This window comes from Pollicipes pollicipes, unplaced genomic scaffold (genome assembly GCF_011947565.3).
Source record: "Pollicipes pollicipes isolate AB1234 unplaced genomic scaffold, Ppol_2.1 Scaffold_5724;HRSCAF=6776_pilon_pilon_pilon, whole genome shotgun sequence".
Lineage (NCBI taxonomy): Eukaryota > Metazoa > Arthropoda > Thecostraca > Pollicipedomorpha > Pollicipedidae > Pollicipes > Pollicipes pollicipes.
Window position 1 is genome coordinate 25226794 of NW_023596746.1, and position 16310 is coordinate 25243103.

A 16310-nucleotide genomic window follows, 5' to 3' on the forward strand; every position below is an offset into this window, starting at 1 on the left:
CGCGGGTGGAGCACCATACTTGAAACTCCTGCAGCTTCAGGCATTCACAGCGAGATCATATATGGTGATATTGGCTTCCCTCATGACTTCAGATATGGCGCATCACGTTTGCTTTGGGCGCAGAGGTACTCTCCTGTACTGGTCCCTCGATGGCCGTTTGGGGGGCGATTGAACGGAGAGTCTGGCTTCGCGGTATGATTTCGCTTTCACGGCCGGTGTCCGTCTTACTCCCAGTCGTACTCGCCCGATCGACCCATCGTGGCCGGTCTGAGCTTCTCTCCCTTCAGCCCGACTCCACCGATCGGTGACGGCCCGTCCCGCCGCAGATCCGCCCTAGGCAGTGAGGGCTGGCAGCGGGTGCCCGGCCTGGTGGCCCAGGCGTCCGTGTCAATCTCCCACTGGCTGTTCTACTTCAACAGTGCCATCAACCCCATCATCTACAACTTCATGAGCAGTGAGTGTCGCCGCGCTGGCGGGGTCGGGTCGGGTTGGGTCGGGTCCGTGTGCGTCCGTCCAGGCGAGGCGGCAGCGGCAGCTCGACGGCGCCCGCCTGAGGCGCTCCGTCGGCGGACCCGCCGGCGGACCCCTGACGCCGCCGATGGACCGGTGGTGGACCCCTGGGACCGGCCGCTCGTGGTCGGCTGGACTGGCGAAGGACCCCTGGACCGGCCACTCGCGGCCGACTGGACCAGTGGCGCGGGCAGGGTACCGGTGGTGAGAGAGCATGAGGAGCAGAGAGAGGAGAAGACTGGGGATGGGCCGGCCTTCGTATAATTGAAAATCACCTGAATCTTTTTGTTTCGCACACGAGATACATACAACCGAAAAGGAAATATCTGCATTTTTGACGACATGTCTTCGTGTTTTACAAAATGGTTCCAAATGATGGTAAGTTTTGGACGTGAGGTTTAACAGTGCAGTGTCGGTTTACAAATGATTCACGACATGACGCTGCTTTGTGATTGACAGATGGCAGGAATTATGGCGATCAGAAAATGCGCATCAGTTTCGAGAATCTCACGTCTTTCTAGAAAGTTGATAATGACAAAGCAGTTCTATTCTAAAGTTCTGTATAATTCTGTTATTTCAGACTTGGTGACCTTTGTATGCGATTTCAGTTGACCAGTGGGTCACTTGGATCAGCAACTTCTTGAGCTCGTGCCGTCGGACGTGTGGCTGCCAGAAACAGCATGAACGGTTCCACGTGACAGAGCGCGCCAACATTAAATCATAACGAGCACATTATGTTCGGGGCGCAGGCACAGGGCCGCCTGCTCACACGCCGGGAATAGAACTGCGAAGGCCGGCGCTCGTCACAGCTGCGCCATATACATCGTCCGCAATTTGATCGACTCGATTTACTCTTCACTGAACTGACGACATCCTTTTTCACGCTAGCCTCATTAAACGGGGGCCTGATCCGGTACCAAATATGAAATGCACATGAAGCGAGGAGAAACGGGAGCGAAAGCCATTGAATGCTGTCTGGTCTGCCCAGCTAGCCGGTAAATGCTATCCTTGAAACGTTTTTGTTTCGTCACAATGTAGTTATTTGTCGCGCATGCATCACTTTATAATCTGTTCCTATGGGGCCTAGTTCGCAAACATAAAATGACGAATAGCAAACGTTGATGAAACCAAAACACTTCCGTGACAAAATACATAATCTGCCAGAGGTCACGCTCACGCAATACGTAAAGTGGTTCAAGATGTTATTGCCTTCGCGTTTAGTTTTGCTCAAGGTGTGATTTGCCTCCGTAGACAAAACTCAGTGATGGCGTATGAGTTCCTGTTCCAGTTCATATATATTTACATATGCATATATATATATATATATATATATATATATATATATATATATATATATATATGTACACACACACACACACACACACATATATATATATATATATATATATATATATATATATATATATATATATATATATATGGGGGTCGTCGCAACACGGCACCAAAACAATTCGACCGAGACAGTAGCATGCAATCGTACTGCCATGCTTATTAGTTCCTGTGTGCGGATGGGCATGCGCTGTTGAGCTCATTGCATAAATTTGCATGTTGTGCAGATCGTGCGACATGTCAATAGCAGCAATGTAGTAACCTCTCAAGAGCGGGGGTGTCATCCGGCAAAATTGCGGGGGCGGAGGCAAGCAGTTGGAGATAATGAGACTTGCGCAAAAACGCAAACAAGGGGGTTTCTCTCCGGCTTTTACGGGGGGCGGGAGAGGGGCAAACAGAGATAATGAGACCTGCCCAAGAAGCTAAAAATGGGGTTTCGCCCCGGCTTTAGACCATTTATTTTCTCAAAGTTTAGGGAAGGGTCTGGAGCCCTCCCCCACATCCCACACCAACTGAATATCAAGCTACAGGTACACTTGCTCTCGCGGCTGCTGGGGAATTTGTAACGACGGATTTTCGAGTCGCCGAATGCCACTGAATGTTTCAGAACGAATCTGAATGTCCGGCACACAACGCCATTAACCCAGCAGCACACCCTCCCTCACTCCCCAAACCACGACCGTCAGAATGTCAAAGTTCTCCTCCCTTGGGCAGTTAGTTGCAACACCATGGATAGTCATGACCGGCGTGTCAGCCAATAGATGTAAAGTTGGCATCGGCACGTAACGCTCCGGCATGTTTTACGACCCTCCAGGCCATGTAGCTTCGCACTACTGGTCGAGTGGCACTCAACCATTTTCACATTCCACACGTAAATATTTTTGGGGGACAACAAAATCACAAGACACATGCCAGTAGCCAGAAACAGTTCTGCCGCTATCCCCCCTCTCCCACGCTCACGTTCTTAGTACGGCACACCTGCGGACACTTTGAGCACTCACATGGTCAGAGCCAACCTATCTATCAGCAGTGCTTCCAGGACGACATTTGGATGGCGTACGTCGAGCTTTGGGTGGCTTTTAATGTACTTTTTGGTAAGAATCGACTGACGACATGCAACAGATCCATTGCCAGCTTTCTTTGCACTGTGATTCCTACAAAAATGTGCACCCGCCCAAGCGAACACTTGAGAGCGTTCAGCACGCATTTTGTGTATATATACGGCACCAATATATATATATATATATATATATATATATATATATATATATATATATATATATATATATATATATATTGGTGCCGTGTTGCTGCCGAGGGCCCAGTCATGCGACTGCAAAATTGTTTCCCCCGAGCGGAGGTCCCTCAGCAGAAATACGCGACAGTGCGTGCAACCAATTTTTGGCCGCCGGCAGAGCGGCGAACGGGCGCGGCTGTTTGCACCGACGAAATCCGCGAATGGGCAGCGGGTAAGGCTTAGGGCTATGTGACCAGAGTGCTGCAAGGCGCGGAAATATTTTGGGCGGATATTGGTCACTATGAATTGGGGTTTAAGCCTGCCCGAACTGTCAAGATCTGGCCAGAAGTTCTTTAAAAACGTCCTCAAACCTCCGGATCCGTGGTTTTTGCACGAGGACATGTGCGCCGCCGTATGCATTTATCGACGCTGTCACTGGTGCGATCGTCAGTTCCGTGCCGAATCGAAATGTGCTGGTTTCGTTTCGTTGTGACCTGTCGTTGTCAAGATGTAGGCCTGGTTTTAGCGCACTACTCGGCGATTTTTGGCAACTTGCGAATTCTGCGTGCTCCATGTTAAGCCAATGAAGTAACGCTGGCTCGTGTCACGTGCGCCACGTCACGGTAAGCAGTGTCACATTTGCCATAACCCATCGCACCGCCAGAACTCTTAGGCCAATGACCCTCAAAATCTCAAAAATGCACGAATGTTCACTACAGGCTCAAGAAACCGTTATGCCCATTCGGCGGAAATACTGTAATCTCTAGTATGGATTTTGATCAACCTCATGACAAACAATGGATTTCGCTCCTGTTTACCCTAGTTTCCGTTAAGTTCAGATTTTGTGGTACTTAGGTGCGGTTTGATGAGGCTGGTGTACATAATGCTAATGCAAACGAACATTGTCTGTCGAAAGTGCGCGGCTCTCCACTATCCACAATAGGGAAAGGTGGTGCTGGAGCTTGCATCCACAATTACGCGGTCAATTCAGCTTTTGCTCACACGATGGCGGTTGTACAGAATCACATCCCTACAAGGTATCTGCTAATGTCGTTGAAGTTACAACATTTTTACGTCTCCATTTGGTTTTGTTTAACGATGCAAAATGAAATTCCTAACTCATGAAAAATTCTGAAAATGACCCATCCTATCAACTCCAATAGCCCTGCCTTTGCCGATTATGCGTTGTCTAAGTTAAACCTCTCTCAATCGGCCGTCTAAAGCTATTTGGGCTCACATTTGTCAACGAAACGGGCTCTGATAAGTTCGCAAATTCCCTTGAGCGGTGCTCATGGGCTCGCAAAGAAGGCCCCGGGAGGGAAACTGTCTGTTTGATAAACGCAAACCCGCTCGTGCCCAACGGACCTCAGAAGAGGGCAGAAGTTAAAAAGTAGGATACGTTATCTTATCCCGCGTTTGCGTGAATATCACTTTTGTCAAAATATTTGCGCCTCGCGATCATTTCGCAGCCCACGTTGCGAAATAACGGTTTCCAGGTTCTACGACTCAGTACGTCGTGTTAATGGCACATTAAGATGGTAAAGTACTTGCGCAACGTAAGGCATGGTGAGTGTTACAGGAAACTGAGATGACGTTCTTACAATTATCTTGTGCGTGATAGTCGTGAAGTGTGGATATCAGTCCCTGTGGACTGCACTGCACCTATCGGTATTTTGCATTGCCCAGTATGGCTCAGTTTAGACCGCAGCTCGCGCTCAAGAGCTGTTAAGAAACACGTCACTGGCCCTTCCCGGTCGATTGCTGACGCACGTATCCGTCGCACATGTGTCAGATTTCCGCGCGATTTGAAGACGCTACGTTGACTTGCAGCGTGCAGTTGGCTTCACGCCATCTTCCAGGGCCGCGGTCGACGAAATCTGCTAAGAAAACGACCAATCCGCGGTTTGCTCTGGAAAGCGCTTTGCCAGGCGTTCTCATCGGTCCACACTTTTGCAAACACGGTTGCTCGTTCTCTCCTCTATTAAAATAAGCTCTTTCCGTTCCGCGCCGATGACGTCGTCGACGTCGGCGAAAAATGTTGACCCGTGTTGTGCATCTTTCTTTTCAATCGGCAACTTTTGCTTTTCCCGTGTTAATTATTTTTCTATATGAGGGCTGAATCGGCCGCCGCGAGTGTTTTTTTTTTTTTGCCAGCCCGGCCAAAATGTTTAGAAAGATTGTCAAGAACTTTGCGACATTTCCTTATTTTAATTGTTGCACCTCTTGCCAAACTTTTAGCACTCAGTCTTGACCAGTGCCGGATTTAGTACAGGTTTTCGAGGAGTGCGTTTTGTCATTCTTTGACGCTTAAGTACACGTGGGAACTACTGTGAGATATATCAAGTGAACTCTTTTTGTGGGGTGTGTTGCAGCATATTGACTGGTAATATTCATATGGATGCTTTCCGTTTTAAAATACAACATTATAGATGACAGAGGCGGTATAAGAGCACCAAAAAATGGGGAGTAGATTATAAAGATGAGACATTTCACAATTTTCAATAGAGCTACCCATTTCACGGACGTATGGATTGCTTATGCATCTTTTTAGTAGATATAGATCCCGTATTTGTGACGGAGGAGAACGTACCGCATGGTTTTGACAGTACTTGAAATCAGTTCGAAACAGTTAACAAACAGCATAGCCTGAACATATTTACACGACTGCGAACTGCTGTCTTGGTCGCAATAGTTGCTAAGGTCTAAACATTGAATGAACAGATAGCAATGCTGGATATACCCGGAAATGACATGGGTGGTTGGGGGGTTGCGAAATGGGGAACGGTATTTGCGGCTGGAAACATCTCATAATTTAGATCGTTTACACAATTTTAAGCATATGTGTTCATAATAAACATAACTTGTATTTACCAAGGGCGAGTCCAGTATAGCTGGTTCTATCTACACCAGCGGATCCAACTATCCTCCGGAGTGACTTCAAACGGATAGTGGAATCCACCATTACACCCTGTTGCAGTATAGAAGCGGACAGAAATATACTTTTATCTTTAAAAAGATCCAAGGTTCAGGACCTTTTTCGACGAACTTTCCAAATAATGTCAGGTCCTGCAAGAACATAGGATATTGTTCAAAAACCATCCGAAATCATGCAAAATCCTTCGACATTTTTTTAAAATCCAGACCCCTCCCCCCAACATCTAAAGCAAATTTTGGGAATCTCCAAGATCCCAAAAGATCCTTTGACAACATTTCCAAAAAAAGTCCAGGATCCCAATAACCCAGTAAGAGCCCAGATCCCAGCAGATCCATGGACAGCTGTTGCCATTAGAAGTTTTGGGTTAAAATAATTACCGCATCCGGCCACAACACTTGGGTTAATTTATGCACCATCTTGGACACAAAATGTCGCATAACAGCCATGGCAGTGACTTTACTAACGTACAGAGCCAGAGCAACTGCTGAAGTGTGTTAGAAGGCATTTTTACAAAAAAAAATGGATCCATGCATCCCATGTCATCATAGAAAATGTAGCTCCCATTAATTGTGTGACTGCTATGGTAAACAAGGAGACACAATTTTAGCCTGCAATATAAAATCGAAGAGCATCTAAGTGATGCTGCAAAGTTCAGGCCTTACTTAAAACGCGACCGGGTGACCGGTTGAATACCCTTCGCTTGGGTGGGTGTCAATTCCCCCCCCCCCCCGCTTGAGAGCACAAAAATAACAAAGCTAGAGACACCAAATTCACAGGATGTGTTGGCCTGTACGTTAACTTACTTGCGTCAAAATTTGTGATTCCTAGGTCATGACCTTTGGGTCCAATAAGGCCACACAATGTCAACTTCAGATTGGTGTCCAGAGTGTCCCCATACCGTCTTATGCAACTACCGTAAACCTGTTACCTGCTTGAAGCAAAAGGTTCCTGCCGTTCATTTAAAATTGGTCACCTTGTTTGACCTTTCGAAGGTCATGCTGATCAAAATTACACAAGATTGTCTAGATTTGACATTTGAATAAACGTTAAAGATTACGGTAGGCAGCATGTTCCCGAAAAACAAAACATTGACCCAGGTCATATTAGGCCAGTTACCTATTATGGCCTTAAAGATGTCCGTGGAAAATGTACAACACACACACACACACACACACACACACACACACACACACACACACACACACACACACACACACACACACACACACACACACACACACACACACACACACCACACACACACACACACACACACACACACACACACACACACACACACCACACACACACACACACACACACACACACACACACACACACACACACACACACACACACACACACACACACACACACACACACACACACACACACACACACACACACACACACACACACACACACACACGCACACGCACACGCACACACACACACACACACACACACACACACACACACACACACACACACACACACACATACACACACACACACACACACACATATATATATATATATATATATATATATATATATATATATATATATATGTGCCTGATCTGAAATAAAAAAAGCCTAGTGCTTTCGATCATATCAAATTTGTATACAATATTCACATTGATGAATTCAAAGAAACTTGCAGCAGTGGTTACCTATATGACTTTCGTCGAGCTGGCGACGACCTGGCGGCAATGGTTAAGAAATGGGAGGTTTATGATACATAATCTGCCGCTTAAAGGGAATGTTCCACGTTTGAAGATATGCAAGCAAGCATCAGACATGACGAGATGAGCTGACTCATAGCTGTTGGTATAGATTAAGTGAAAAGACTGCTCTAGACAACATAATTATTATGTTAAGTAAAAACGTTCCTCAATGCGTCATTGTTTGATTACGTCATCGTACATTGCACAACATTGATTGAGAGCCAGTTCAAAACCGTCATATCTGGTAACAGTGCTCTCGAACGTCTTGTCACGTCAACGTCACGCTCGCCTCATGGCCAAAGGAATGGTAGAATTTTAACGACGTTTTGATGGCGTCATGGATGTCTGGGCGACTTTGAGGTAGTCTTCCTGAAATAATCTGCACATATTCGCGGGCATGTAACTCAGAAACTGGAGAAGTTTACGGCTCAAGAAGGACAGGGCTGTGAAAAGCAACGAATGCGCTTCAAGATGGCTGTTTTAGCTCAAAACCCCATTCAAGTATGGAATAGTCACGTTCCAATCGTTTTTTTTTTATGGGAACAGAACTAGGGTTAAGGAAATGTTAAATCGCAACGAAGGTGATTTATTAATCATAGGTTAATCGAGGGCGGAAAGTGAAACTTATTCGGCTTCGGCCTCGCTCGTAGTCAGCGTCGTTCGTGAAGATCCTAAGCGCAAGTCGTCCAGGATAGAGGTCAAGGAAGGCTATGGATGACCTCGAGTAGTCTCCAATGACCACATGGAAGCGAACGTTGGCATGATTTGACTTGCATCGTCTTTACACGGCGGACACATGCAAGGCTGCGCAGATCCGGCATAAACATGAATCAGCTCCGTTTGACCCAGTCTGACAAGCTAGATTGGACCTCAAAGATCACATAACATGACATGAATGAAAGATGCACATGACGAACCGCGCAACCACACCATTCTTTTTTTAGCTCTGTTCTAACACGCCGGATGCGGAATGCATTCGACGGTATGGGACAATACTGATCTGTTACTGCAATGCGGGGAGTGATGGAACCGGTGTAACTGGTCAGCGGTCGACGAATTTCTGACTTTTTTTAACAACTGTTTTTGTTAGGCAGGCCTTGTGCACAGCTGCAATGCACACAGCTGCACAACATCACTGTACTATCTCACAACGGCACTTGGCCATCCGCCGTCGGCTTACCGCAGCTGTCCCTGACGGCAGCCGCCGGCTGCGCTGGACGCGCCTTGTTACACAGTGGGCCTGATCTGCTCGGTAACCTCTGTTCCGAAAAACTCAAAAAAGCTCCCATTTACCAAACATCGCGCCGTGCAATGTCTACCATACGCCGGGCATTGAAGGGTGGTGATGTCTGTGTGTGTGTGTGTGTGTGTGTGTGTGTGTGTGTGTGTGTGTGTGGGTGTGTGTGTGTGTGTGTGTGTTGTGTGTGTGTGTGTGTGGTGTGTGGTGTGTGTGTTTGTGTGTGTGTGTGGTGTGTGTGGTGTGTGTGTGTGTGTGTGTGTGGTGTGTGTGTGTGTGTGTGTGTGTGTGTGTGTTGTGTGTGTGTGTGTGTGGGTGTGTGTGTGTGTGTGTGTGTGTGTGTGTGTGTGTGTGTGTGTGTGTGTGTGTGTTGTGTGTGTGTGTGGTGTGTGTGTGTGTGTGTGGTGTGTGTGTGTGTGTGTGGGTGTGTGGTGTGTGTGTGTTGTGTGTGTGTGTGTGTGTGTGTGTGTTGTGTGTGTGTGTGTGTGTGTGTGTGTGTGTGTGGTGTGTGTGTGTGTGTGTGTGTGTGTGTGTGTGTGTGTGTGTGTGTGTGTGTGTGTGTGTGTGTGTGTGTGTGTGTGTGTGTGTGTGTGTGTGTGTGTGTGTGTGTGTGTGGTGTGTGTGTGTGTGTGTGTGTGTGTGTGTGTGTGTGTGTGTGTGTGTGTGTGTGTGTGTGTGTGTGTGTGTGTGTGTGTGTGTGTGTGTGTGTGTGTGTGTGTGTGTGTGTGTGTGTGTGTGTGTGTGTGTGTGTGTGTGTGTGTGTGTGTGTGTGTGTGTGTGTGTGTGTGTGTGTGTGTGGTGTGTGTGTGTGTGTGTGTGTGTGTGTGTGTGTGTGTGTGTGTGTGTGTGTGTGTGTGTGTGTGTGTGTGTGTGTGTGTGTGTGTGTGTGTGTGTGTGTGTGTGTGTGTGTGTGTGTGTGTGTGTGTGTGTGTGTGTGTGTGTGTGTGTGTGTGTGTGTGTGTGTGTGGTGTGTGTGTGGTGTGTGTGTGTGTGTGTGTGTGTGTGTGTGTGTGTGTGTGTGTGTGTGTGTGTGTGTGTGTGTGTGTGTGTGTGTGTGTGTGTGTGTGTGTGTGTGTGTGTGTGTGTGTGTGTGTGTGTGTGTGGTGTGTGTGTGTGTGTGTGTGTGTGTGTGTGTGTGTGTGTGTGTGTGTGTGTGTGTGTGTGTGTGTGTGTGGTGTGTGTGTGTGTGTGTGTGTGTGTGTGTGTGTGTGTGTGTGTGTGTGTGTGTGTGGTGTGTGTGTGTGTGTGTGTGTGTGTGGTGTGGTGTGTGTGTGTGTGTGTGGTGTGTGGGTGTGTGTGTGTGTGTGTGTGTGTGTGTGTGTGTGTGTGTGTGTGTGTGTTGTGTGTGTGTGTGTGGTGTGTGTGTGTGTGTGTGTGTGTGTGTGTGTGTGTGTGTGTGTGTGTGTGTGTGTGTGTGTGTGTGTGTGTGTGTGTGTGTGTGTGTGTGGTGTGTGTGTGTGTGTGTGGTGTGTGGTGTGTGTGTGTGTGTGTGTGTGTGTGTGGTGTGTGTGTGTGTGTGTGTGTGTGTGTGTGTGTGTGTGTGTGTGTGTGTCATGTCTGCAGCCAAATTTGCTGGGGAAATTAGCAGGTCGGCTTTGCAGGCATCGTTCAGCACGTCGGGTGAGCATCAACACCCTGCACGTCCACACCTTAAAGTCTAATCTCCCAATTATCTTCATGACGTCCGTGCTTGCATACGTCATGCACAAATGCAGTCACGGCGCTCGGTGCTTTCTCCGCCTGGCCTCGTAAAACATGGCGTGCCGCCAGGCCAGCAGGGTCGAAACACAACTGTTTTGGCGACCGGATCCTACTAGCGGGGCGCCATGGAGGCGTGCAAACATGCCTCATTGGTGCAAGACGGAAATCGCTAATTAGCAAGTTGCCAAAAATCGCCACAACGGGTGTTGAAACTTTCGTAACCGACTTCGGTATGGAGGTCACGGCGAAGTCAGGATCAGAACAGTTCGGCTTTCAAAAGATTTTCGAATCGTTTTGGCAGAAGTGCAAATCGATGCGCATGCTGTCGCGCGTGGGCTCGTTTTCCAGGATATTTGTGGAATGTAGCGGACTTGGGCAGATAACGATTAAACCCGACAGCAGACGTAGGCGCGTGTGCCGCGTACAAATCGCCCAGCCAGCCAAAAATACCCAGACCCCAGTGACGCCAGCAATCGACCAGCAAGCGATCAATGCTGCGATTATTAAAACAACGTCGAATGCAACACGCTGGCCTTCAAACCGAGCGAGTGAGCAAGCCGGACATGAAATTGATACAGACGCAAGGCCCAATTCACGGTACTCAAATATCCAACAAAATGTTTGGATATTTCACAATAGCTTGGTCGACATTACCCAAAACGACCGTCATTGCGAAAGTACACTCGTGTTTGTCGCTGAAAAATGCCTCGTTCATTTGCTGGCCTGCCTGTTACTGCGTGTTGGCATGAAAGCTTGGAGTTGGTGCCGGCGGTCCTCTGCGATGAGGTTGTTCCGCCGCGTCACGGGACGCGCAGCAGCCGGTGGTCGTACTTAAACCGGATGAAAGCGATTTGGTTGACATAGCATGCAATTACACTGGCTCTCGCATCTGTTGTTGGCTGGCGTCACAGTTGGCCGTTATCGCGATGGTTGACTGTCCAGTTATCTCAAGGATCGTGTGCATCATATATCCGTGCGGCGGATATGTAGACATGTAAAAGGGGCAGACATTTACCAAGATCCCCTAAAAAGATCTCGGAATCGGATCGGCAAGACCTAGATACTAGATTTGAGATTTTAGACTTTTCTTAAAGTATTGTCCAAGGATCCTTTGGATCCCCAGTCTTTTTTTGAAATTTTGCTGAATGGTCTTTCAGGATGCTGGATCTTTTTAGCTTATTTTGTTGAAGAATATTCTACGATCATTACACAGCATTGATTGAAAACTAATTAATGGCCGTCATACCAGAAAATCATGTTCATGAACGACCGATATAAACCAATGAATTTTTTGATTGGCCCTCATCGCCGCATAGACAGTGGAATGGCAAGATTTGAATGACGTTATTTTGGTGTCGTGGATGCCTGGGTGACCTTGAAATAGTTTCCACGAAAAAGTCTGCACATCTTCGCGGAAGTGTAGCTCGAGAATGAGAATGGTCTAGGTCTTAAAAAGGGCAGGACTGTAAGATGTACCGAATGACCTTTACGATGACACTTAAAAACCCCATACAAATATGCAACACTTCCATTAACTTTGCACCATAATTTAGACTTTCCTTTGTTTTGTATTGCAGAGCAATATTGTTATCTTGTTTTTGCTTTTTTTGTAAAAAGAGAATTGTCCAAGCATCTTGCATGATTTGGGATGGTTTTAAATTTAATCCAAGGGTCTTGCAAGATCTCATAACTGTTTGACAATACGTCGAAATATCTTGTGGACCTTGCATGTTTTTAGGGATCAAGGCATATTTCTGTCGGGGAGAAATCAAAACGTCCAGGGTCGCAGCGTCCAGTGCTCATATCGTCCAGGATCGCAGCATCCACCGTTCATAACGTCCAGAATGCGTCCAATTCCGTGCCCATTGGGGCCGTTCATAAGGTCCAGGGACGCAACGTCCAGAGTCGCAAGTCCAGAGTCGCAAAGTCCAGTGTTCAAAACGTCCATCGTATCCGGGATAGTTTGGATTCCTGCCACTAGATTACACTACAGAAGCATCTTTGAGCCCCGCCGCTATTTCCCTGTTTTGTCCACAGATGGCACAGTCAACCTGGCATTTTATAGATGATCACGTGATGTGTACAATCAAGCATGGTTACTATAAATCATCTAGACAGCTGGCGGCCGTGTCCGACCTGGGCGAGGCCGCGCCCCGGGGCTCGCCGGCGAACTGTGCGCAGACGCGCCGGGCAGCGGCGCGGCCAGAGCCGTGGCGGGCGGCGCGTGCTCGGCGGGGACCGCTGCGCCCGCGGGTTAAGCGGGCTCACTCGCCCCGCCGCTGCTGCCGAGACCCCAAAATGCCGTGTTACACACGGTTACTCAGGGGCCCTTCATATTGGTATCGGCTCTTCATATCGGGTCCTTTCCACTTGCTTGGAGTACCCCGTGCTGTTGCTGGGGCCCCATATAAGGTAGCGCTCCGAGGGACTCGATGCTCAGGGGCCCTCCTCATTGGCCTACAGCTCTTTCCCTTTTCGAGCTTATTTGCTGAGGACCATTCTCTTGTCAGAGCTCCCTCTATTAACCTGCTCGGGCACTCTTGATCACACGGACGTTAATTCGTGTGCACTGCTCTTGAGCGATATGCCCTTTGTTCCGGGTACCCTGTACCCCGGCTGGACCCTGGATGTTAGCCTGCCGGGTTGCTCCCGATCGTTCCGGAGTCCCACCTTATGAGTGTGAGGTTCTTCTCGCTTGTTATGAGAACCCTTCACTGTTCACTGAAGCCTCTTTGTTGGCCTGCCACGGCAGTTTCGATTGCTCAGATGCCGTCCTTATTAGTTTTCGGGTTTTCCATATTATAGGAGGGCCTACGCCGTTTACGAGGAACTAAATCGTAATCATTTTTATTGGGGCTTTACTTCTTGCCGACCGATGACTGAATTTGCGGCTATGCCGATTACGCGATGAATTCGTTCTGGTCATTGTTGTACATAATTTTACACGCCGCCGACGCGGTGCACTTTATATCCGTTGTTTATTGAATTTGTGACGATTATTATGCTTGTACGTTGCGTCTTAATAGGTATTGAAGGATAGGGTATTCTGTATTCCCTTGCATCAGGCAAAGTAAAAACTCTGTATTAGTCCTCGGTCATCAGCTGATCCCATCAATTACCGCGCTAACCGTATATAAGCTAGGAATCAAGCTTGTGCTCGATTTTGATGGTATTTAGCAGCCAATATCAGTGTATAGCGCGATGTTTTCTTCGAAATACTTAACCTTACAATGACAGGATTCACCTTGATCCGACAAAAATGAACAAGCTGCATGTATTTGCATACGAAGCACGCCTAGTTTTCTAGGGCTGTGCGTGGTAAGCTAGGCTCCCGTATACAAACTGCATGCATAAGAATATCCAAAATAAATATCCATAGGTGAATCCAAAATTTCTGCCGCTGATCCTACTAGATTTTTCTTTTTTAACAGCAGGCCACAGTTTTTACAGGATGCCTACATTCAGGGGATTTAACAAAGAGCAATTGTCAGCCATTACCACGATACAGCGCCTGTCTGAGAATTAGAATACGAGAGCATACGTGTACATACAAACGAATTCAAGCAAATCGGCATCACGCATCGCGCTTCATTCAAACATGCAAGCAACTTGAAATAAACAGGCATCACACATCGTTCATCAATTATGCATGCAAGTGATTTCAACTGAACAGACATTGCACATCACACGTCAGGCATCACTTACACATGTAAACAATTTTAAGCTAGCACACATCACACATAAAAGCACATATCAGGTTCACATAGTCGGCTATGGTGAGCCCTGTATGTTAAGGTTTGGTCGCCGAGTTTTTATAAGAATGAATTCACTTATTTTCCTGTCTGGGTGCTCCTGTGCTCTGTAGATGGATGTGCTCTGTAGTCATTAGCCGCCTTGTTGCAGCCTCTGTAGTCATTAGCAGCCTCACATGTGTCGCATTAGCAGTTCAGGGTACCGTAGAGCCAAAATGGAAACAACTGCTTTGAATGTAACCCGGAACGGTGCGTTCAAATAAATTGCGCACCGCGCAAGGTGCATGGCCTCAAAGTAAAAACAACAGGTTACATTTGACGCAGTTATTTCCATTATGGCTCTGTGGTGCACTGATGTTTTCAAGTATTTCCTACTCATAAACAGTACGTTGTGATTCGGTGCGATACCTTCACACCATTTTGTCTCAGTCGGCATTGCTTTCATCTATCTTACACTAAGACCCCGGCAGCCGAGTGTTCCTCATTTGCAGGCATGAACCTGAATCTCCAAAAAGATCCGAGATCCAGAAGATCTATCGGCGCAATTCAAAAGCTCCCAGATCTTGCAAGATCATTTTGAAATATATAAACGTCTAACATCTCAGAAGCTTTTTTGGCAAAGTTGGAAGAAGCATCTTGCGTTCGAGAAGATTTCTTGGGACAAATCGAAAAATTCCGGTTTCCAAAATATCATAAGTTTCTAGATCGCGAAATAATATCTAGAATAAGTATCATAAGATTCTAGCATCTATGTGTCATTGGAAGTGTTACAGTTAACGGGCTGGTACAACTTCTGGGATGATTTGCACATCACCATGAGCAGAAAACGTTGTCTGACATGTGTGGCATGTGTGGCAATGGCCACAACAACCCTCAAGGTCAAAACAACTGTTAAAATGTGTTAGTAAACAGGTTTTAAAAATTGACGCACACAAACCATGTCACCGTCAAAAACCAAGTTGGATTGCTTTTCTGTCTGCTTTCTGACTGCCTGAGCTGTTGAGGCTATATTTGTCACGTCCCCTGCCTCTCATCATGGGAGATTGGTAACCCCGGGGCACACGATTGCATGAGATACGTGAGAAACGATAGTTGCATATCCCTGCGCAAAATACTATTTCACCTAGCAAACGCACGAGACGTTTGTGGAGAAATAATCTGACGCCGGGTTCTGCGGAGTCAGCTAGTCGCAAGATTCTCGAAATGGGTCCAAGGCCTCACTTCCAGGCAGCTGGGTCACAATCCAAACGTGCATCAGTTACAAGGGCATCAACAAACTGTACCTAAGTTGATTCACTGATTTTTGAGGCATATTTTGTGCCGTGTAGTTTTGGTGAGGATAGCAAGTTTAACAGCGTGAACTGATCTCAATAGAAAAATGAAGGAATATAAACTTGCATCAAAAAATTACGGAATTTAGCCAATCGAGCTGATTGGTTCGGCGAATCATCGTTTCGGTGGCAAAAGTTACGCATAGTCGCGCGAAGTCCTGATATTCTGAAGTCACCAATGCTGAGGGCACCATGCGCGCCTCGCACGCTCATGCTGACTAGTCGCATGTCTATATCTTGCGGTACTCTTTATAACTCATGCCAAACTTGGCAATGCAAATGGCAACCACAGAGGTTTCGTTACATCACTGCGCACCCAGTTCCACCTGACGTCAACCCATGTGCGCATTGTGGGGTCGTGTTTATCAACCGGCTAAGGCACGCACCGAAATCAGATCCAGCGCATTAAGCAATCATTGAGGACAGGTTTGTGCCGGCCTTCGCTTCTTCTCCCTTCAGGCTGCACCCATGGACTAATCACGGTTATAAAACAGATATAGCCCATCATGTGTTTTAAGCCAAGCCGGCTG

At 47.2% G+C, this 16310-nt stretch overlaps 1 protein-coding gene across 1 annotated transcript in view; it reads left to right on the forward strand.

Moving 5' to 3' along the window:
* Positions 1-16310, forward strand: part of LOC119102863 (orexin receptor type 2) — a 173023-nt gene that overhangs the window by 112121 nt on the left and 44592 nt on the right. Inside the window, exon 6 of the mRNA XM_037226314.1 lies at positions 327-454. Within this exon, the coding sequence (XP_037082209.1) occupies positions 327-454 (128 nt within the window). The remainder of the gene's footprint in view (positions 1-326; positions 455-16310) is intronic.